The following is a 24,999-nucleotide window of genomic DNA, read 5'->3' on the forward strand; positions in this document are numbered from 1 at the left end:
TTTGTAAGGCACTCGATACTTTTACAAGGCACTCTCGCAGCTTGAGACTCCTGTCACTTAGTTGACTGAATAGGGTCTCCTGAGGCACAGAAAGTTGTCATGGTACCTTAGGTGATAAACATGACAGATTTGATAAACATTTGCCCCACTCAAGAGAGTGAGTCATCATACTGCAAAAATATGTGACAGTTAAAAAGTTAGACCTGATTATAACAGCATCTTGAAGCAGCATCTGAAGGAAACTGGGATGTCGAGAAGGTGAGTAGTGAACATTTTTCTCTGACATTGAGATACATACAGTACTTTCAACAGTTCAAAAGAACCTTCAATTCTTCGGTCCCATCATGAGGGACAGAGCGAGCATAGCATAGAGCATAGATGTGAATGAACAGTGGAGATCAAAACAAATAACCGCTATCCTATGAAGGAAGGGATTTATTGATTACTTTATTGATTTATCGTTTCACGTCAAACGTTTCCTGTCAGTTGGAGAAATACAGAAGCCATAATAGCCAGGAGAGGCTGAGTCTGGGGAGTTTGGAGAGAATAGCTTCTCTTGAGGACAGCAGGGTTTTCATTTAGACACAGAACGCTGTTGCTACGGAGGGGTGGACGGTTCAAAATAACGTCCGGAACAGAGCGAATGGAAGGGCATCAAACATTACCACGAGCCCGCCCTCCCCGGTCAAGGTGCCACCAACCTCCTGTGGTGGGATGTGATTACTGAACCGTATATGATGTTAAGGGCTACAGAAAAAAAAGACAAAACACTGAAGCCTCTACAAACACCATTACAACCGAAGCCTCTATGCAACTATTACAGCTATTGCTTCCTATAACCAGACCCTGGAATAACTTCATTTAAGACAGCTACACCTGTATACACTATTGAGAGAGGTGGATGGGGGGCGAGTATACTTAATGGAGGCACAAAGACCACTCGGATTTGTGTTATGTGACGTAGTGGTGTATCCTTGCACATGCACAAATAGACGCACAAGCACAAATAGACGCACAAGCTAACACACATTGCATTACACAGTGCCTTTGAAAAGTATTCAGACCCCTTCCCCCTTTCCACATTTTGTTACCATACACCCCTATTCTAAAATAGATTAAGTCATTTTTTTTTTTACCTCAATCTACACACAATACCCGATAACGACAAAGCAAAAACAGGTTTTTAGACATTATTGCACATCTATTAAAAATAGAAAACAGAAATACCTTACCACGCCGGACGAGATGTCTGCCTTTTTACGGTCCTCTAACCAATTGTGCTATTGTATGCGTTTTTTTGTGTTATTGGTAACTTATTTTGTACATAATGTTCCGCCACCGTATCTTATGACCGAAAAGAGCTTCTAGATATCAGGACAGCGTTGGTGTCCAGTGGCCTCCTTGCTCGAACACGCTTTTCAGTTCTGCCCACACATTTTCTATAGGATTGAGGTCAGGGCTTTGTGATGGCCACTCCAATACCTTGACTTTGTTGTCCTTAAGCCATTTTGCCACAACTTTGGAAGTATGCTTGGGGTCATTGTCCATTTGGAAGACCCATTTGCGACCAAGCTTTGACTTCCTGACTGGTGTCTTGAGATGTTGCTTCAATATATCAACATACTTTTCTTTCCTCATGATGCCATCTATTTTGTGAAGTGCACCAGTCCCTCCCGCAGCAAAGCACCACCACAACATGATGCTGCCACCTCCGTGCTTCACAGTTGGGATGGTGTTCTTCGGCTTGCAAGCCTCCCCTTTTTTCCTCCAAACATAAATGGTTATTATGGCCAAACAGTTCTATTTTTGTTTCACCAGACCAGAGGACATTTCTCCCAAAAGTACGATCTTTATCCTCATGTGCAGTTGCAAACAGTCTGGCTTTTTTATGGCGGTTTTGGAGCAGTGGCTTCTTCCTTGCTGAGCAGCCTTTCAGGTAATGTCGATATAGGACTTGTTTTACTGTGGATATAGATACTTTTGTACCGGTTTCCTCCAATTGACTCAAATTATGTCAATTAGCCTATGAGAAGCTTCGACATCATTTTCTGGAATTTTCCAAGCTGTTTAAAGGCACAGTCAACTTAGCGTATGTAAACTTCTGACCCACTAGAATTGTGAAATAAGTGAAATAATCTGTCTGTAAACAATTGTTGGAAAAATTCCTTGTCATGCACAAAGTAAATGTCCTAACCGATTTGCCAAAACTTGTTAACAAGAAATTTGTGGAGTGGTTGAAAAACGCGTTTTAATGACTCCAACCTAAGTGTATCAAACTTCCAATTTCCACTGTATATCCTACCAACGGGACATTAAAAACTGTAATATCTTATGTTTCACCGAGTCATGGCTGAACGACGACATGAATAACATACAGCTGGCGGGTTTTACAAGTTTTTGGCAGGATAGAACAGTCGACCTCTGGAAAGCCGTCAACGTATATTTGTGAACAACAGCTGGCGCATGAAATCTAACGAAGTCTCGAGGTTTTGCGCGCCTGAGGTAGAGTATCTCATGATAAGCTGTAGACCACACAATTTACCAAGAGAGTTTTCATCTATATTCTTTGTAGATGTCTATTTACCACCACAAACCGATGCCGGCACTAAGACCGCACTCAATTAACTGTATACGGCCATAAGTAAACAGGAAGACGCTCATCAAGAGATGGCGCTCCTAGTGCCCGGGGACTTTAATGCAGGGAAACTTAAATCTGTTTTAACTCATTTCTACCAGCATGTTCAATGTGCAACCAGAGACAGGTACAAAGCTCTCCCTCCATTTGACAAATCTGACCATAATTATATCCTCCTGATTCCTGCTTACAAGCAAAATCTAAAGCAGGAAGCACCAGTGTCTCAGTCAATAAGAAAGTGGTCAGGACTGTTTTGCTAGCAAAGACCGGAATATGTTCCGGGATTCTTCCGATGGCATTGAGGAGTACACCGCATCAGTCATCAGGCTTCATCAATAAGTGCATCGATGACGTCGTCCCCACAGTGACTGTACGTACATACCTCAACCAGAAGCCATGGATTACAGGCAACATCCGCACCGAGCTAAAGGGTAGATAGAGCTGCCGCTTTCAAGGATCAGGACTCTAACCCAGAAGCTTATAAGAATTCCCGCTATGCCCTTCGAAGAACCAGCAAACAGGCAAAGCGTCAATACAGGACTAACATCAAGTCGTACTACACCGGCTCCGACGCTAGTCAGATGTGGCAGGTTTGCAAACTATTACAAACTATGAAGGGAAGCACAGCCACGAGCTGCCAAGTGACATGAGCCTACCAGATGAGCTAAACTACTTCTATGCTCGCTTCGAGGCAATTAACACTGAAACATGCATGAGAGCATCAGCTGTTCCAGACAACTGTCATCACGCTCTCCGTAGCCGACGTGAGTAAGACCTTTAAACAGGTCAACATTCACAAGGCCGCAGGGCCAGATGGATTACCAGGACGTGTACTTTGAGCATGCACTGACCAACTGGCAAGTGTCTTCACTGACATTTTCAACCTCTCCCCCACTAAGCTAAGGACCCTGGGACTAAACACCTCCCTCTGCAATTGGATCCTGGACTTCCCTCAGGGGTACGTGCTCAGTCCCCTCCTGTACTCCTTGTTCACTTATGACTGCATGGCCAGGCACGACTCCAACACCATCATTAAGTTTGCCGATGACAACAGTGGGAGGCCAGATCACCGACAACGATGAGAAAGCCTATAGGGAGGAGGTCAAAGACCTGACTGTGTGTTGCCAGGACAACAACCTCTCCCACAAAGTGATCAAGACAAAGGAGATTATTGTGGACTACAGGAAAAGGAGGACCGAGCACAACCCCATTCCCATAGCGGAGCAAGTTGGGAGCTTCAAGTTCCTTGGTGTCCACATCACCAACAAACTATCATGGTACAAACACACCAAGAAGGTCGTGAAGAGGGCACGACAAAGCCTATTCCCACTCAGGAGACTGAAAAAATTTGGTATGGGTCCTCAAATCCTCCAACAGTTCTACAGCTGCACCATCGAGAGCATCCTGACTGATTGTGTCACAGCCTGGTATGGCAACTGCTTGGCCTCCGACCGCAAGGCACTACAAGGGTTAGTGGGAACGGCCCAGTACATCACTGGGGTCAATCTTCCTGCCGTCCAGGACCTCTATACCAGGCGGTGTCAGAGGAAGGCCCTAAAAAAGTCAGAGCAAAAACAAAGCCATGAGGTCGAAGGCAGTGTCCGTAGAGCTCCGAGACGGGATTGTGTCGAGGCACAGATCTGGGGAAGGGTACAAAAAAAATGTCTGCAGCATTGAAGGTCCCCAAGAACACAGTGGCCTCAATTGTTCTTAAATTGAAGAAATTTGGAACCACCAAGACTCTTCCTAGAGCTGGCTGCCTGGCCAAACTGAGTATTCAGGGGAGAAGGGTCTTGGTCAGGGTGGTGACCAAGAAACCGATGGTACCTGACAGAGCTCCAGAGTTCCATCTCTGCAGCACTCTACCAAACAGGCCTTTATGGTAGAGTGGCCAGACAGAAGCCACTCCTCTGTAAAAGGTACATGACAGCCCACTTGGAGTTTGCCAAAAGGCACCCAAAGGACTCTCAGACCATGAGAAACAAGTTTCTTTGGTTTGATGATACCAAGATTGAACTCTTCGGCCTGAATTCCAAAGGTAACGCCTGGAGGAAACATGGCACCATCCATACAGTGAAGCATGGTGGTAGCAGTTTCATGCTGTGGGAAGGTTTTTCAGTGGCAGGGACTGGGACACTAGTCAGGATCCTGGTGTGGGAATGTTTTTTAGCGGCAGGGACTGGGACACTAGTCAGGATCGAGGGAAAGATTAACGGAGCAAAGTACAGAGAGATGCTTGATGAAAACCTGCTCCAGACTGGGGCGAAGGTTCACTTTCCAACAGGACAATCACCCTAAGCACACAGCCATGAAAACACAGGAGTGGCTTCGGGACAAGTCACAATGTCCTTGAGTGGCCCAACCAGAGCCCGGACTTGAACCCAATCGAACATCTCTGGAAAGACCTAAAAATAGCTGTGCAGCGACGCTCCCCGTCCAACCTGACAGAGCTAGAGAAGCTCTGCAGAGAAGAATGGGAGAAACTCCAAACACAGATGTGCCAAGCTTGTAGCATCATACCTAAGAGGACTTAAGGCTGTAATCGCTGCCAAAGGTGCTTCAACAAAGTACTGAGTAAAGGGTCTGAATACTTATTTAAATGTGATATTTCAGTAGTTTTTTAAACATTTGCAAACATTTCTAAAAACCTGTTTTTGCTTTGTCATTATGGGGTATTGTGTGTAGATTGATGAGGGGGGGAAATGATGTAATCCATTTTAGAATAAGGCTGTAATGTAACATGTAACAAGGGGTCTGAATTATTTCCGTATGCACTGTAAATGTTTATAAAAACTTGAGTGCACTCTGGTGCCAGTACAGCACAAAGGGTCCCTCATCCTCATTTGAGCTTTTAGGGCTCAGAAACGGGTGTAGATCTCTCTTTACAAGTCCTAAAAATCCAGATACTACTATTGAGTCATCATCAAGGGAGTCTAAATCAAGAGCTCTTAGAGAAGTATAGTGCTGTTCATAGGCATTGATTCGTTTTTTATACACTGATTTCACATAGAAATGTCCTTGTTTTTGAAAGAAAAGGGAATTTTTTGTCCATTAAAATAACATCAAATTGATCAGAAATACAGTTTAGACATTGTTAATGTTGTAAATGACAGTTGTAGCTGGAAATGGCAGATTTTTTATGGAGTATCTACAAAGGCGTACAGAGGCCCATTATCAGCAACCATCCCTCCTGTGTTCCAATGGCACGTTATGTTAGCCTTTCTTAAAAGATGAACTTGGATTAGCTAATTGAAAACCCTTTTGCAATTATGTTAGCACAGCTGAAAACTGTTGTTCTGATTAAAGAAGCAATAAAACTGGCCTTCTTTAGACTAGTATCTGGAGAGTATCTGGAGCATCAGCATTTGTGGGTTCGATTACAGGCTCAAAATTGCCAGAAACAAAGACCTTTCTTCTGAAACTCTTCAGTCTATTCTTGTTCTGAGAAATGAAGGCTATTCCATGCGAGAAATTGCCAAAAAACTGAAGATCTCGTACAGCACTCTGTACTACTCCCTTCACAGAACAGCGCAAACTGGCTCTAACCAAAATAGAAAGAGGAGTGGGAGGCCCGGGTGCACAACTGAGCAAGAGGACAAGTACATTAGAGTGTCTAGTTTGAGAAACAGACACCTCACACGTCCTCAACTGGCAGCTTCATTAAATAGTACCTGCAAAACACCAGTCTCAACAGTGAAGAGGTGACTCCGGGATGCTGGCCTAGGCATTTGCAAAGAAAATGCCATATCTCATACTGGGCAATAAAAATAAGATTAAGATGGGCAAAAGAACACAGACACTGGACAGAGGAACCTCTTCACTGTTGTAAATAGTCATTTACAACATTAACAATGTCTACACTGTATTTGTTACTTTAACATTTTTTGTTATTTTAAAGGACATTTCTAAGTGACCCCAAACTTTGAACGGCAGTGTATATATAATGTATTCCTATCTCATCCCTAAAGGTCAGAGAAAACAATCATTCACAAACGTCTTCATTAAAAATGCTAATTTATGAAGTTCTCCATGGCTCGGTTAGTGTTATTGTTATTAACTGGTGCCCTCAGGGAGGTGGTGACAAAATAGCTGTGGTGTTGCGGGCAAGAGGGACTGGCATGGCTTTTAGAAAATTAGCATGGCATTCATGCAATTATTCACAATCATATAAGCTGTGCATGTCCGTGGTGCTTGTGTGTGTACACAAACTAACTTTCTAACTCTAGGATACTCAGAGCTCAGACGCACCATGCTGGGACAGATGGGCTTTGCCAGCGACAGACTAAGCCATGAGGTGAGCTAGCGAGAGTGTGTGTATTGTGCAATTGAAGAGGTCAGGTCACGCTACTCTAACTTAAGGATTTAACACACTGAACGCACTACTCCATCTGTCAATCTCTGTTCATTCAGTACGTCAGAGGTGAAGGCAGGTTATAAATACAAGCAAAAAAGCTGTGTTCTACATCCCTTCTACTCCCCACACCTCTGAGAGCTGTCATTATGTCTAAATGGGCTACCAGACAGGGAGAGATGGGAGGGTGGAGGCTGGAAATTGAAACTGTCAGATAAATTGGTGTTGGGTACTTTCTGAATACGTTTTTCAAAACCAGCTCTGCCTAATTGGAAAAGGGGCACACCCTCCACCCCTACTCACCCCTCACGACCAGGTTAGTGCAAGGACAGTCTTGGGGTGGGAAAGCCATCCATTCCAGGAAACTAGAAGTAACTTGTGCAACATTTAGTTTCACTAATGTAAAAATGGGTCTGTCTAAACTGATGGAGTAAGTCAGACAAGTAGCTCTCTGTGAATGGAAAGTTACTCCTCACAAACAGGAAAATACCAGAAGCAGTAAACTGTTGGTCATTCTGTCCAAATATGGAGAGGAGCTGAGAGGTCCATTCATTTCAATGAAAGTTGTATATTTTCCATAGAGCATTTTCCACTTCAATCATTAATGGCCAACTATGCGAATGATTTGGAAAAAGAGAATAGACAGTCACTTCTTGGGGAAACCCCTAAAAGTCTCTACACTTTGTGCTAATACTATGTTTCATGTGATACTTGAAAAAGACAGATATGGTATTAGCTATAACTTAAGATCCCTTTTTCTTGGGAGCCACAGCCTTGAGCTACACTTGTACTCCAACATACTTCAGAAATATACAGTGATTTAGAACTCAAATGTGCATCACCACCACAGAAATTCTGCAGCAGTTACAGGTCTCCAGTACAAAAAGTTACGGTTGTACAGCCTTCAGCAATAAGACTGACCATAGGGTGGATTTGACATGACTGGTCACAGCGGAAATTGAAGTGCGAAGAGTGTGACGAAGGAGAAGGCTGTTTTTCCCTTCACTATCAGAGATAAATACAACATAACCTTGATCTACTACCACTCACACACACACAAACGCAAGTAACCACCCCCCCTGTCTTTAAAGTAAAAGCGAGTGAGCGAGAGAGAGCGCAGAGAGAGAGAGAGCGCGAGAGCACAGAGAGAGAGAGAGAGAGCACAGCGAGAGAGAGCACAGAGAGAGAGAGCGAGAGAAAGCGCAGAGAGAGAGAGAGCACAGAGAGAGCACAGAGAGAGAGAGAGCGCGAGAGCACAGAGAGAGAGAGCGAGAGAGCACAGAGAGAGAGAGAGCGAGAGAAAGCACAGAGAGAGAGCGGCAGAGAGAGCACAGAGAGAGAGTGGCAGAGAGAGAGCTAGAGAGAGCGAGCAAGAGAGAGCGCAGAAAGAGCAAGCGCAGAGAGGCAGAGAGCGCAGAGAGATGGGCACCAACCTGTGGCTGCGGTAGACATTGAGGAGGATGATGAGGGTGCCTAGGCAGTAGCAGGCCAGATAGGGACCCCCAAACAGTCTGGTCAGACCTCTCGTACGATGCTCCCAACGCGCCACCTGCAACACAAGTTTTATTTCATGAATAAAGTGCCTTTTTGGTCATGTAATATAACTAAATATGTAATATAACTAAAATAACTATTTATTTCAACATTGTTATAAAAAGCATACGTTCAACTTCATCACAAACATGTTTTCCCATCTCCAGAGATTAAATAAAAAATGACAATAAAAAAGGTGACAATTAAAGTGAGTGGGTTGACCGTAAGAGGGTGGACAATGTCATCTTAATAAATCTGCCATGAATCCCCTTGTGACAGGGGGAAAGGAAGAGTGTTGTGTACAACAGGGAGTGGCAACTGAATGCAAGCTTAAAACATGTCTAGCACATCTATGGGCCACAGGGTTGACGTGTTATGCTCGACAGTCAGGTTTCCAACACAAAACATAAGATAAATAAATATCTTCAGAAATGACTTTGTCAAAGCAAAACAATCACTCGGGCTGAACAATTACAGTTCCTTCAGAAAGTATTTATACCCCTTGATTTATTCCACATTTTGTTGCGTTTCAGCCCAAATTCAAAAAGGATCAACAAATTCTCACCCATCTGCACACAATACCCCATAATGACAAAGTGAATGTTTAGACATTTTTGCGAATTTATTTCAAATGAAACACAGAAATAAACCATTTACATAAGTATTCCCACCACTGAGTCAATACATGTTAGAACATATTTTAAGTATATTTAAAATTACCGAAATTGGAACCATTTTAAATACATTTAATGCATTTAATGTTCAGTTTATTAGCATTTAAGTATATTAAATACATATAAAATTATCTAAATTGAGACACTTTTTTGTACTTAAGTTAATTGTTATTATATTAGATAAAGAGCAAAACAAATATAATATGAAAAACAACTTATAAATTAGAAATATACTAAAATGGTATTTGAATCAGAATTCCTGTATTTTCTTCACAAAAAAAAGTGTATTTATAATGTTTACTTCTACAAATACCACTTCTACTCATTAACGACATTAGCTACTGTATTGAGCCATGTAAAGGTTACCTTGATTGACCAAGGTATCTTCTCAGCCAATGTTAACATGCTATTTACAAAGCAGTTGTGGCTGGAGCAGCAATTTACAATTAACACTTTTGAGATATATGCACCATTGGGATTTCACACTTTAGTTGTTCACATACATTTTTGCTAATAAACGATAATTTAAAAAAAATGTGGAATGTATATCTAATTAAAAGTACGACATTATTCAGTTCTAAAATGAACATTACATTTACATTTAAGTCATTTAGCAGACGCTCTTATCCAGAGCGACTTACAAATTGGTGCATTCACCTGTGGAACATCAAAAGATTTGAATAAGCTAAATATGAGAAACAATATCATATTATAAATCAAAACTTCAACTGCAGAAAATGATGCTGGGGAATATGCCAATGTTTGTGCACATGCATTTTTTCGAGTATGCTTCAAATATATTTTGTGGACATGTAAGTTAAATATACTTTTTTGAAAGTATACTTAAGTATATTTTCTTGCAATATGAAAAAGTATACTCTCAGGAAGCATGTTCCTCAGCTGTGCAATATCATTGTCACCTCTCTCTGCACTCTTCTGAAGAGGAATTCAGAAAGTACTTCAAAACTCATTGGCAATGAAACTACAGTGCCTTGCAAAAGTATTCATACCCCTTGGATTTATTCACACTTTGTTGGAAAGCAGACTGAAATAGGTTTTCCTCCAGGAGTTTGGCTATTCCGTTTCTTTTTATCATAAAAAACTCCCTAGTCGCAGTCTAAGGCACTGCATCGCAGTGTTTGGGCGTTCGATCACAGGCTATGTCATTAACGGCCGCGATCGCGAGTCGCTTCTCCTCTCCCGAGCTCATTGGGGAGTTGCAGCGATGAGACAAGAATGTAATCACAAGATTGGGAGAAAAAGAGAGTAAAAATGTGCAAACCCATAACATGATGCAGCCACCATCATGCTGGAAAATATGAAGTGGTACTTAGTGATGTATTCTGTTGGATTTGTCCCAAAATAACACTTTGTATTCAGGACTTAAATTTAAAAAATGGCCACATTATTTGCAGTTTTACTTTAGTGTCTTATTGCAAATAGGATATTTTTTATTCTGTACAGGCTTCCTTCTTTTCACGCTGTCAATTAGGTTAACATTGTAGAGTAACTACAACATTGTAGAACATAAGTCCACTTTGACAATATGGGGTATTGGTTGTAGACCAGTGATAAAATAAAATCTTGACGCTATCCATTTTAAAGTCAGGCTCTAACACAACTAAATGTGGGAAAAAGTCAATGGGTAAATCTTTCTGAAGGCACTGTATGTATGCAATAAGGCACTAAAGTAATACGGAATTTTTAAAAATAATAATAAAAATAATAATTCACTTTTAGGCCTAAGTGCAAAGCCTTATGTTAGCGGCAAATCCAACCCAACACATCACTGAGTAACTACCTCCTTATTTTCAAGCATGGTAGTGGCTGCATCATGGTATGGGTATGCTTGACATCGGCAAAGACTGGGGAGTTTTTCAGGATGAAAAGACATGGGATGGAGCTTAGCACAGGCAAAATCCCAGAGGAAAACATGCGTCAGTCTGCTTTACAACTGACACTGGGAGAGGAATTCACCTTTCAGCAAGACAATAACCTACAACACAAGGTCAAATCTACACTGGAGTTGCTTACCAAGAAGACAGTGAATGTTCCAGAGTGGCCAAGTCACAGTTTTGACTTAAATCTGTCTGAAAATCTCTGGCAAGACTTTAAAACGGCTGTTTAGCCATGATCCCCAACACCTTGACAGAGCTTGAAGAATTATGAAAATAATAAAAATCGGCAAATATTGCACAACACAGGTATCTTATGAGACTTACCCAAGAAGACTGTTGTTGGTATTTCTAACATGTACTGACTCGGGGGGTGAATACTTATCTAATCAAGGTATATTAGCATTTCATTTTTCATTAATCTTTAAACAATGTTATAATTTTCTTTCACTTTGACATTACAGAGTATTTGCACCTTGTGTCTGGAACTCTATCGGAGCGATGCCACACCATACTTCCACGAGAAATTCCATCATGTGGTGTTCGTTCTCAGGCACCGCTCCAGAATACCCCATAAGTGATCAAATGAGTTTATATCCTCATCAAACCATTCAGTGACCACTCGTGCCCTGTGGATGGGGGCATTGTCATCCTATGGGGGAATAGCCATGGTATCCAAAATAATGCCCTGCCCAGCAATTCCATACATGACCCTAAGCATAATGGGATGTTAATTGCTTAATTAACTCAGGAACCACATATGTGTGGAAGCACCTGCCTTTAATTCCTTTTGTATCCCTCAATTACTAAGTGTTTCCATTATTTTGTCAGTTAACTGTTCCGTATATGCTTTATGACAGAAGGTACTATAAATACACAGGTAGATCAAAGCATTACCACACTGTGTGAATGCATTCTGTGCCAGCACCATTCACAGATTCAATCAAGGCGTAGGTAACAGCCTGAATAGGCCACTCCATCTAGTTACTTACCACGGGTGTATTTCTGACAACAAGGTCCTGGCTCGTCTCTGATATGATGCATTAGGAGCTCATAAATGGGTTTGTGTGGGCTCTATTACAGAGGTACTGAGTGTCTTAGCGGGTGCAGGCTCAGTCCCCGGGGCCCGGTTCTCTGACAGGGCCCTAGAACCAGCCTAATCGCCACATGAGATTCATGCCCCGTATTAATGCACGGCCGCGCTCCGTCCCTGTCCCCAGCCCAGGGAAACAGAACATGCCCTAATCACATGCATAACAGGCTACACATTAGAACTCCTCCTCTCCTCCTACAGCTATGCTATTTACTGTTTAACCATTTCAGTAATGCACACATGATTCAAATGAGTGCATCTGTCTTAGATCTTCGATTAGATCCTATCTCATCCGATCACACAGACTATACCAGAAATGTCAGCCTACGACAGTTAGCCTAGATGCACAGTTGATATAACTAAACAAACAAGAGACAAAACCATTACTGTCTTGTCTGTCTAAAAAGCGATACTAACACCTTCTCCCCTGTCAAGGTGAACCTCATCTATAGCACACCGTGGCCTTTGTTCCACTAGACATTTATATTTCAGTCATTTAGCAGAAGCTCTTATCCAGAGCAACTTACAGGAACAACTAGGGTTAATTGCCTTGCTCAAGGGCACAGACAGGTTTTTCACCTAGTCAGTTCAGGGATTCGAACTAGAGACCTTTCAGTTACTGGCCCAACGCCCTTAAAACCACTTGGCTACCTATTCTACAGTACGCAGCCCTGACTAGTCAAACCCTTGGGGAAAATAATACATGTAGGCTGCAGAGAAAAGCCAGAGTTTAGAATTGTAGACAAAATGGTTATGAAACACAGAGAGAGAGAGACAGAGAGAGGTGACCTTATCCCCACTCGACGAGACAGAAGGGCTGAATCCTATATTGAAATTCAACGCTACAAAACCAGCAGCAATGGTTTCCATGTAAACCGTTGTTTGTGCTCCTACAGTCTGACTCCACTGGCTATCGTGAGGATGAATCAGCTATGGAGACAAACATTGCATAATTTGAGCAGGAGATTGAGACTATCAAATCGGTAATCCATCCATCCATAATCATTTTAAATCAAGAGTGAAATCATGAATCTAAAGCACTTTAATTCTAAATATACACTACTGGTCAAAAGTTTGGACACACCTACTCATTCCAGGGTTTTACTTTATTTGTACTATTTTCTGCATTGTAGAATATAGTGAAGATATCAAAACTATGAAATAACACATGGAATCATGTAGTAACCAAAAAAGTGTTTAACAAATAATTTGAGACTCTTAAAAGTAGCCACCCTTTGCCTTGATGACAGCTTTGCACACTCTTGGCATTCTCTCAACCATCTTCATGAGGTAGTCACCTGGAATGCATTTCAATTAACAGGTGTGCCTTGTTAAAAGTTCATTTTTGGAATTTCCTAACTTCTTAATGCGTTTGAGCCAATCAGTTGTGTTGTGACAAGGTAGGGGTGGCATACAGAGGATAGCCCTATTTGGAAAACGAACAAGCAAAGAGAAAATGACAGTCCATGATTACTTTAAGACATGAAGGTCAATCAATGATGAACATTTCAAGAACTTTGAAGGTTTCTTCAAGTGCAGTTGCAAAAACCATCAAGCGCTATTATGAAACTGGCTCTCATGAGGACCGCCACAGGAAAGGAAGACCCAGAGTTAACTCTGCTGCAGAGGATAAGTTCGTTAGAGTTACCAGCCTGAGAAATTGCAGCCCAAATAAATGCTTCAGAGTTCAAGTAACAGACACATCTTAACATCAACTGTTCATGGTCGAATTGCTGAAAAGAAACCAATACTAAAGGACACCAATAAGAAGAGACTTGCTTGGGCCAAGAAACACGAGCAATGGACATTAGACCGGTGGAAATTTGTCATTTGGTCTGGAGTCCAAATTTGAGATTTTTGGTTCCAACTGCCGTGTCTTTGTGAGACGCCGTGTGGGTGAACGGATGATCTCTGCGTGTGTATTTCCCACCGTAAAGCATGGAGGAGGTGTTATAGTGTGGGGGTGCTTTGCTGGTGACACTGTCTGTGATTTATTTAGAATTCAAGGCACACTTAACCAGCATGGCAACCACAGATTTCTGCAGCGATACGCCATACCATCTGGTTTAGGCTTAGTGTGAATATCATTTGTTTTTCAACAGGACAATGACCCAACCCACCTCCAGGCTGTGGAAGGGCTATTTGACCAAGAAGGAGAGTGATGGAGTGCTGCATCAGATGACCTGGCCTCCACAATCCCCCGACCTCAACCAAATTGAGATGGTTTGGGATGAGTTGGACCGCAGAGTGGTCCAAGAACAATCAGCCAACAAAAGTTCAGCATTTGTGGGAACTCCTTCAAGACTGTTGGAAAAGCATTCCAGGTGAAGCTGTTTTTTTATTTCACCTTTATTTAACCAGGTAGGCCAGTTGAGAACAAGTTCTCATTTACAACTGCGACCTGGCCAAGATAAAGCAAAGCAGTGCGACAAAAACAAAGACACAGAGTTACACATGGTATAAACAAACGTACAGTCAAAAACACAATAGAAAAATCTGTATACAGTGTGTGCAAATGAAGTAAGGAGGTAAGGCAATAAATAGGCCAATAGTGGCGAAGTAATTACAATTTAGCAATTTACACTGGAGTGATATATGTGCAGATGAGAATGTGCAAGTAGAAATACTGGTGTGCAAAAGAGCAGAAAAACTAAAACAAAACAAATATGGGGATGAGGTAGGTAGATGGTTGGATGGGCTATTTCCAGATGGGCTGTGCACAGCTGCAGCGATCGGTAAGCTGCACTGACAGCTGACGCTTAAAGTTAGTGAGGGAGATATAAATCTCCAACTTCAGTGATTTTTGCAATTCGTTCATTGGCAGCAGAGAACTGGAAGGAAAGGCGGCAAAGGGAGGTGTTGGCTTTGCGGATGACCAGTGAAATATACCTGTCTGAGCGCGTGCTACGGGTGGGTATTGCTATGGTGACCAGCGAGCTGAGATAAGGCGGAGACTTAGCAAAGACTTATAGATGACCTGGAGCCTGTGGGTTTCGCAACGAATATGTAGCGAGGACCAGCCAACGAGAGCATACAGGTCGCAGTGGTGGGTAGTATATGGGGCTTTAGTGACAAAACTGATGGCACTGTGATAGACTGCATCCAATTTGCTGAGTAGAGTGTTGGAGGCTAATTTGTAAATGACATCGCCGAAGTCAAGGATCAGTAGGATAGTCAGTTTGACGAGGGTAAGTTTGGCAGCATGAGCGAGGGAGGCTTTGTTGCGAAATTGGAAGCCGAATCTAGATTTAACTTTGTATTGGAGATGCTTAATGTGAGTCTGGTGGCATCATCGCAAAACTTTTAGTGGAGCAACCACTGTAGGTGATGCACAGACGTTTTTGTGATTAAGCTTGAAATGTCGGTCACAGAGGAATTAATATGGGTGAACCGAAAACAAAGTTGGGTTAAGGTAAGCTTAATTCTGATTTGTCAGAAACTCGAGCTCGGCAGGTAGCTTAATCCCCCATGATCATCAGTTAGATAGAAACATGGAGATCTACCGCTTTCATCCAGCTCAATGACCTTAACTCCCGAGGACACAGAGGGTCACATAGGTCTGGGATGTTGGAGACTATGTCAACGGCACTAGGTCTGGGGATCCTGTGAGATTTTCTAAGCCATTTCGAAATGGGAGGGAAAACAAGCTCTCCAGACAACTCAATGCAGACACAAAGCAGACGCTAGATAGCTAGGCTCATTTTAGCCACAGCCAGTCAGTGGTGTATGCAAACGAATCACTTGCGAAATACACTCACTGAAAATACCCTCGGCGAGCTCCATCTAGCTAGCTACTAATTGTGTCTGGTGGGGATGTTCACAACCAGGGAAAATAGTGATAAAGCTCTGGAGTTCTTCAGGCTTAGGATGGCGTGTGTGTGTGTAGGTATTTTCTGCATAGAAAAGTATTGGGCAAGTCCCAACAGTGAAAAACAAAAACATATTTTTTTATTACTTTAATGAATTTCGGGATGGAAACAATGCTTTAAGTGTAATCTTAAACAACTTAAACCAGATTTAAAGTATGTCGAAGAAATAATGGACCTATATATTTTTTTCTAATATATATTTGAGAACTAACAAATCCCTAAAATAGAAGCTAGACAAACTACTTCAGGAGTATTGATTTTGTGGCAATGTTTGCCATGGCAAATGCATAGAATTGCAGGAAATTAGCTAAAAAAAACAAACAGCTACATTTATCTCAGCTCCATGGTAAAATGTGTAGATTTGCAGGAAATGAGCTTAAAAGCTGCAAAAGTTCTCTAAGCTCCATATTTATTTTTTTAATTGCAGGAAATTGGCTGTAAAACACGATGTGGGGCCTCAAAAATGTTCTTGCCCGGGACCGAATTCAGCCACGCCAACGGGCTGACCGCGCTCACTTCCACGACACTGCCACGCCCACCACTTAAGCCCCTTTTTGAGCCAGGAAAAAACCTGTGGGTGTGTGTGCATGCGTGGCTGGGTTCGGAGGTAGCTGCAAAAAATGTGAGTGTACACACGCTCCATAGCTGTCATATCCAAAGGAACGCTAAATATCCAAGCTAATAAATTAGGCTAAATATAACTAATTAAGTTAAAATGTAAGATAAGATCATGATGGCCCAATTATATGCAAAGGGCTGTATGGTGCAGCAGCTCATAAGAATATAATTTTGTGATTGTGATTGCATTTTTGGACTTTAAAATGAATGGTATATTAAATGGTATTGATTATTGCAGAATATAACTTATAAATGCCTTGTGAGCTTTGATCAATTGTTGTATCCCATAAGAACCCAAAATATAAGCTTGTTTTACCCCATGTAAATAATTCAAATCTAAATAAACACTGTATAGTCTCAAAACATGGTTAAAACTATCATTTTGATCTCATGGATAGTCAGTCCTTGCATTCATTGCGCTGTCTATGAATTTGAGAGTGTTTACATTTCTCCATCCCCATACTAAAACACTAGCGGGTTGGTCACAATCTTGTTTGAACTGCAGATTGTCCCATTAAATTCAACAATAATCTCAACGTCCCTGGTCCACTTGACAGTCTGAAGTAGTTACAAAGTAACCTTGGCAATAATAACATTAAGAGATTGTTACGTCGGCAGCCAATGGAAAGACATGGAGTAGCTACCATCTAAGATGAAGAGTAGCTTAATGTTGCTTTATAGTGAAAATACTGAATTCAAACTATTCATTCAGACGAGCACAGGTGGAACCTTAAATACCAGACAATTACATGTGAGGCTTCAAGCAGAATCCCCATCATGTTTCTCTTCACTTTGTTTCACATGTTTTGCTTCCCTCTCATGATGTGCTCCCTCGCCCTTCTCCCGACTCTATTTCACTTCTTTCCATTGAAATTAAAAGTAATCTTACTCCCTTTCTATTCCCCCCTGTAAAACACATATTTTTTTCCATTATTTATTATTTTTTTACCTGCCCAAATGTTCAGTACATCTCCCTGCTAGCCTTTTATTATATTTTGCTTCTCCTCTCATCCCTTCACCCCCGCACCCCTCTTTTCTTATCCTTTGTCAGCTAGTTCTGCTAAGCTCCTTTCATTCTTGCTGACTCATGGTCTGGCTGATTGTTCTGGGCTGTGGCTCATCAGACCAACTCGGGCGCTCAATAAGACATCCGAGGGTTGAAAAGGGTCTTTAGGCCCTGCCGGCTAATTGGCTGGCTGGCACCCATTCTACTGTACATCAGATGCATTTTCCACCATAAGGCCTGAGAGGCTGATTATTAAAATGGGCATAGGAGTGAGGCACCTGTGATGGTAGTGAGTGTGTATGGTGGATGGGAGAGAGGTTTGACTGCAGTTTTTCGCAAACATTGTTTTTCCTTCAACACCGATTGATAACTCCAATGCTACCACCGCCGCCCACCACCTTACGTCGAGCCTCCTCATTCATCTCAGAGAACGAACGAAAAAGGTCATGTCAAAAACTCCACAAGTGTCTGTATGCTATTGTGTTAGTGAGGTGTTGGGCGCTGTGTGGGTGAAAAGGCATGCTGTACCAGAGTGTATGTTGCCTTTTAAGCATCTACTGTATAAACGAAGAGGGTCTTTTAGGGTGATGTAATGTTTACATATTTTGCATTACTCATCTCATAGGTTCAGTTGAAGTCGGAAGTTTACATACACCAAATACATGTAAAACTCAGTTTCACAATTCCTGACATTTAATCCTAGTAACAATTCCCTTTCTTAGGTCTGTTAGGATCACCACTTTACTTTAAGAATGTGAAATGTCAGAACAATAATAGAGAGAATGATTTATTTCAGCTTTTATTTCTTTCATCACATTCCCAGTGAGTCAGAAGTTTACATACACTCAATTAGTATTTGGTAGCATTGCCTTTAATAGGTCAAATGTTTTGGGTAGCCTTCCACAAGCTTCCCACAATAAGTTGGGTGAAGTCCAATACCTTGACTTTGTTGCCCTTAAGCCATTTTGCCACAACTTTGGAAGTATGCTTGGGGTCATTGTCCATTTGGAAGACCCATTTGCGGCCAAGCTTTAACTTCCTGACTGATGTCTTGAGATGTTGTTTCAATAGATCCACATAATTTCTCCCTCATGATGCCATCTATTTTGTGAAGTGCACCAGTCCCTCCTGCAGTAAAGCGCTGCCAACCCCGTGCTTCACGGTTGGGATGGTGTTTTTCAGCTTGCAAGCCTCCCCCTTTTTCCTCCAAAAATAACGATGATCATTATGGCCAAACAGTTCTATTTTTGTTTCATGAGACCAGAGGACATTTCTCCAAAAAGTACGATCTTTGTCCCTGTTACGTTCCCCAGTTTCTGTGTTCTGTTTTGTATTTTAGTGTGTGTGTTTCAGGAGATGGCTTCCGGAAGTACTCCCCAACCAGCTGATTGGTCAACCCCAGGCTAATTGATGATTGGAGCTGACCCCGCCCCCTCATCAAGAAGCAGCTGACTAATTAACATTGCCACCTGAAGATATAAAAACCAGTGTTCTGTTCAGTAGAAAAGGGAGAGAGAGATGAGAGATTTGGAGATCAGAGATTTGGAGATCAGAGATTTGGAGATCAGAGATTTGGAGATCAGAGATTTGGAGATCAGAGATTTGAAGATCAGAGATTTGGAGATCAGAGATTTGGAGATCAGAGAGGAATTGAATATTTGAGAGGTTGAGAGAAATTAGAGATTAGAGGGAGATTGAGAGAGATAAAAATTAGATTGTGATATAGTGTTGGTTGTGTATCAGAAAGTGTGGTATGTACTATTGTTGTTGGTAGCAGTTTTGCTATGTCCTGTGATTGTGAAATCGTTAATAATTACTCTGTTTCATTTGTTCCCAGGTGGGGGAAGGAGAAGGCACTTTGGGAGTGCTTAGGCAAGAGGCCCGCGGGCATACATATACCCGTAGTATATTTACTGTCTAGGCACACTAGGTAAGACCTGGGCGGACCACCCCCTGTATTTTGGTTAGGGCACCAGACGGTGCTAAGTTAGGTAAGTTAAGTGGGTAGGCAGGTTAGATAGGAGAGGGGGAACTTTGATATTACTTTCTTTGCTTTGGTTCCGTCCAGCCCCTTTTCCCCATATTACCGTGTAAGGAAATAAATCCTAGTAAACGGTAAATTCTGCTTTTGTGTCATCCTTACTCGCACCTACAGTCCATACATCTTGCACTTCAGAGAGTTGAGTTGTAGCAGGGAGTTGCGTTCCCTCTTCTCAGAGGCGTGCGTAACAGTCCCCATGTGCAGTTGCAAACTGGAGTCTGGCTTTCTGATGGCGGTTTTGGAGCAGTGGCTTCTTCCTTGCTCAGCGGCCTTTCAGGTTTTGTCGATATAGGACTCGTTTTACTGTGGATATAGATACTTTGTACCCGTTCCTCCAGCATCTTCACAAGGTCCTTTGCTGTTGTTCTGGGATTGATTAGCACTTTTTTCACCAAAGTACGTTAATCTCTAGGAGACAGAACGCGTCTCCTTCCTGAGCGGTATGATGGCTGCGTGGTCCCATGGTGATTATACTTGCGTACAACAGTTTGTACAAATGAACGTGTTACCTTCAGGCGTTTAGAAATTGCTCCCAAGGATGAACCAGACTTGTGGAGGTCTACAATTGTTTTTCTGAGGTTTTGGCAGATTATTTTTGATTTTCCCATGATGTCAAGCAAAGAGGCATTGAGTTTGAAGGTAGGCCTTGAAATACATCCACAGGTACACCTCCAATTGACTCAAATTATGTCAATTAGCCTATCAGAAGCTTCTAAAGCCATGACATCATTTCCCAAGCTGTTTAAAGGCACAGTCAACGTTGTGTATTGTAAACTTCTGACCCACTGGAATTGTGATACAGTGAATTAAGTGAAATAATCTGTCTGTAAACAATTGTTGGAAAAATTACTTGTGTCATGCACAAAGTAGATGTCCTAACCGACTTGCCTAAACTATAGTTTGTTAACAAGAAATGTGTTTAGTGGTTGAAAAACAAGTTTAAATGACTCCAACCTAAACGTATGTAAACTTCCGACTTCAACTGTATATACTATATTCTATCCTACTGTGTCTTAGTCTATGCCACTCTGACATTGCTAGTACAAATATTTATATATTCTTAATTCCATTCCTTTAACTTTAGATTGTGTGTATTGTTAGATATTACTTGTTAGATATTATTTCGCTACAACCGCAATAACATCTGCTAAACCGTGTATGCGGCCAATAAAATTTGATTTGAATTTGATATCTTTCATTGACTGTACAGGAGCAGTTCGAGCTTCAACTTGGTGGGAGAAGCTGCGCTGTTACTGTGTGGCAGCGTTTCACAAACTCAGTCCTGCGAACCTTAACTTCTCTAGGGTAGGGGGCAGCATTTGGAATTTTGGATGAAGAGCATGCCCAAATTAAACTGCCAGCTACTCATCCCCAGAAGATAAGATATGCATATTATTAGTATATTTGGACAGGAAACACTCTGAAGTTTCTAAAACTGTTTGAATCATGTCTGTGAGTATAACAGAACTTATTTAGCAGGCGAAACCCCGAGGACAAACCATTCAGATTTGTTGTTGTTGTCGTCACTCTTTTCAATGAGTTTTCATTGGGAAACAAGATTTCTAAGGGACATGCTTGCAGTTCCTACCGTTTCCACTGGATGTCAACAGTCTTGAGAAATTGGTTGAGGTTATTCCTTTGTGTAATGAAGAAGTACGGCCATCTTGAAAGAGAGTCACTCGACGTGTCCTGTTAGTTAGAGGCACGAGACCAGAAGGCTAGCTATAGATGGTTTTAGTCCTGTATTGAACACAGATCATCCCGTCTTCAATTTGATCGATTAACGTAAAAAAAATACCTAAAGTTGTATTACAAAAGTAGTTTGAAATTTTTTGGCAAAGTTTACAGGTAACCGTTGAGATATTTTGTCGTCACGTTTGAGCAACTTGGAACCTGTGTTCTGGATCAAACGCGCCAAATAAATGGACATTTTGGATATATATCGACGGAATTAATCGAACAAAAAGGACCATTTGTGATGTTTATGGGACATATTGGAGTGCCAACAACAGAAGCTCGTCAAAGGTAAGATATTAATTAAATTTTATTTCTGCGTTTTGTGTCGCGCCTGCAGGGTTGAATATGCTTATCTCGCTTTGTTTACTATGGTGCTATCCTCAGATAATAGCATCGTATGCTTTCGCCGAAAAGCCTATTTGAATAATTCTAATAAGAATTAATAAGACTTAATAAGATAACTAATTAATAAGACATGTTGACTGGATTCACAACCAGTGTAGCTTTAATTTGGTATCTTTCATGTGTGATTTAATGAAAGTTTGATTTTATAGTAATTAATTTTAATTTGGCGTTCTGCATTTTGTCAGGCTTTTTGCCAAGTGAGACAGTAGCGTCCCGCCTAAACTCAGATTTTTGGATATAAATATGAACTTTACCGAACATAACATACATGTATTGTGTAACATGAAGTCCTATGAGTGTCATCTGATGAAGATCATCAAAGGTTAGTGATTCATTTTATCTCTTTCTGCTTTTTGTTACTGCTCTCTTTAGCTGGAAAAATGGCTGTCATTTTCTGTGACTTGGCTCATACCTAACATTATCGTTTGGTGTGCTTTCGTCGTAAAGCCTTTTTGAAATCGGACACTGTGGCTGGATTTACAGCAAGTGTATCTTTAAAATGGTGTAAAATACTTGTATGTTTGAGGAATTTTAATTATGGGATTTCTGTTGTTTGGACTTTGGCGCCCTGCAGTTCACTGCCTGTTGACGAGGTGGGACGCTACCGTCCCACATACCCTAGAGAAGTTAAGGGGTGCGTTTTGGTTTTTGCCCTAGTACTACACAGCTGATTCAAATAATCAAATCATGATGATTAGTTGAATCCGCTGAGTAGTGCTTGGGCAAAAAACTAAAATGTGCAATTAGAGTCCCGAGGACCGAGTTTGGGAAAACCCTATTGCATTTCAGTGTAGAAAGTCATTTTGGGGCAAAGAGCACCATCGTCTAATGCTAGGTCGTGAATCTAGCTTGATTGACATTGTAACCTGAGTGTAATCAGTTTTTTTATTAGACCGCTATTTAACCAGGTAGGCTAGTTGAGAACAAGTTCTCATTTGCAACTGTGACCTGGCCAAGATAAAGCAAAGCAGTTTGACACAACAACAGAGTTACACATGGAATAAACAAACATACAATCAATAATACAGTAGAAAAAAAGTCTATATACAGTATGCAAATAAATAGGCCATGGTGGCAAAGTAATTACAATATAGCAATTAAACACTGGAATGGTAGAATGTGCAGAAGATGAATATGCAAGTAGAGATACTGGGGTGCAAAGGAGCAAGATAAATAAATAAATAAATAAATACAGTATGGGGATGAGGTAGTTGGATGGGCTATGTACAGGTGCAGTGATCTGTGAGCTGCTCTGACAGCTGGTGCTTAAAGCTAGTGAGGGAGATATGGGTCTCCAGCTTCAGTGATTTTTGCAGTTCGTTCCAGTCATTGGCAGCAGAGAACTGGAAGAAGAGGCGGCCAAAGGAAGAATTGGCTTTGGGGGGTGGCCAGTGAGATATACCTGCTGGAGCGCGTGCTACGGGTGGGTGCTACTATGGTGACCAGTGAGCTGAGATAAGGCGGGGTTTTACCTAGCAGAGACTTGTAGATGACCTGTAGCCAGTGGGTTTGGCGACGAGTATGAAGCGAGGGCCAGCCAACAAGAGCATACATGTCGCAGTGGTGGGTAGTATATGGGGCTTTGGTGACAAAACGGATGGCACTGTGATTAGTTGAATCCGCTGAGTAGTGCTTGGGCAAAAAACTAAAATGTGCAATTAGAGTCCCGAGGACCGAGTTTGGGAAAACCCTATTGCATTTCAGTGTAGAAAGTCATTTTGGGGCAAAGAGCACCATCGTCTAATGCTAGGTCGTGAATCTAGCTTGATTGACATTGTAACCTGAGTGTAATCAGTTTTTTTATTAGACCGCTATTTAACCAGGTAGGCTAGTTGAGAACAAGTTCTCATTTGCAACTGTGACCTGGCCAAGATAAAGCAAAGCAGTTTGACACAACAACAGAGTTACACATGGAATAAACAAACATACAATCAATAATACAGTAGAAAAAAAGTCTATATACAGTATGCAAATAAATAGGCCATGGTGGCAAAGTAATTACAATATAGCAATTAAACACTGGAATGGTAGAATGTGCAGAAGATGAATATGCAAGTAGAGATACTGGGGTGCAAAGGAGCAAGATAAATAAATAAATAAATAAATACAGTATGGGGATGAGGTAGTTGGATGGGCTATGTACAGGTGCAGTGATCTGTGAGCTGCTCTGACAGCTGGTGCTTAAAGCTAGTGAGGGAGATATGGGTCTCCAGCTTCAGTGATTTTTGCAGTTCGTTCCAGTCATTGGCAGCAGAGAACTGGAAGAAGAGGCGGCCAAAGGAAGAATTGGCTTTGGGGGGTGGCCAGTGAGATATACCTGCTGGAGCGCGTGCTACGGGTGGGTGCTACTATGGTGACCAGTGAGCTGAGATAAGGCGGGGTTTTACCTAGCAGAGACTTGTAGATGACCTGTAGCCAGTGGGTTTGGCGACGAGTATGAAGCGAGGGCCAGCCAACAAGAGCATACATGTCGCAGTGGTGGGTAGTATATGGGGCTTTGGTGACAAAACGGATGGCACTGTGATAGACTGCATTCAATTTGTTGAGTAGAGTGTTGGAGGCTATTTTGTAAATGACATCGCCGACGTCGAGGATCGGTAGGATGGTCAGTTTTACGAGGGTGTGTTTGGCAGCACGAGTGAAGGATGCTTTGTTGCGAAATAGGAAGCCGATTCTAGATTTAATTTTGGATTGGAGATGCTTAATATGAGTCTGGAAGGAGAGTTTACAGTCTAACCAGGCACCTAGGTATTTGCAGTTGTCCACATATTCTAAGTCAGAACCGTCCAGAGTAGTGATGCTGGACGGGTGGACGGGTGTGGGCAGCGATCGGTTGAAGAGCATGCATTTAGTTTTACTTGCATTTAAGAGCAGTTGGAGGCCACGGAAGGAGAGTTGTACGGCATTGAAGCTCATCTGGAGGTTAGTTAACACAGTGTCCAAAGAAAGGCCAGAGGTATACAGAATGGTGTCGTCTGCGTAGAGATGGATCAGAGAATCACCAGCAGCAAGAGCGACATCATCGATGTTTACAGAGAAGAGAGTCGGCCCGAGAATTGAACCCTGTGGCACCCCCATAGAGAATGCCAGAGGTCCGGACAACAGGCCCTCCGATTTGACACACTGCATTCTGCCTGAGAAG

General features: G+C 41.9%; 1 protein-coding gene across 4 annotated transcripts in view; it reads right to left on the bottom strand.

Moving 5' to 3' along the window:
* Positions 1 to 24,999, bottom strand: part of pemt (phosphatidylethanolamine N-methyltransferase) — an 88,745-nt gene that overhangs the window by 44,937 nt on the left and 18,809 nt on the right. For all 4 annotated transcript variants that reach the window (XM_055903745.1, XM_055903657.1, XM_055903834.1 and 1 more), the window contains exon 3: positions 8,420 to 8,535. In XM_055903745.1, the coding sequence (XP_055759720.1) occupies positions 8,420 to 8,535 (116 nt within the window). The remainder of the gene's footprint in view (positions 1 to 8,419; positions 8,536 to 24,999) is intronic.

This window comes from Salvelinus fontinalis, chromosome 1 (assembly GCF_029448725.1).
Source record: "Salvelinus fontinalis isolate EN_2023a chromosome 1, ASM2944872v1, whole genome shotgun sequence".
Classification (NCBI taxonomy): Eukaryota; Metazoa; Chordata; class Actinopteri; order Salmoniformes; family Salmonidae; genus Salvelinus; species Salvelinus fontinalis.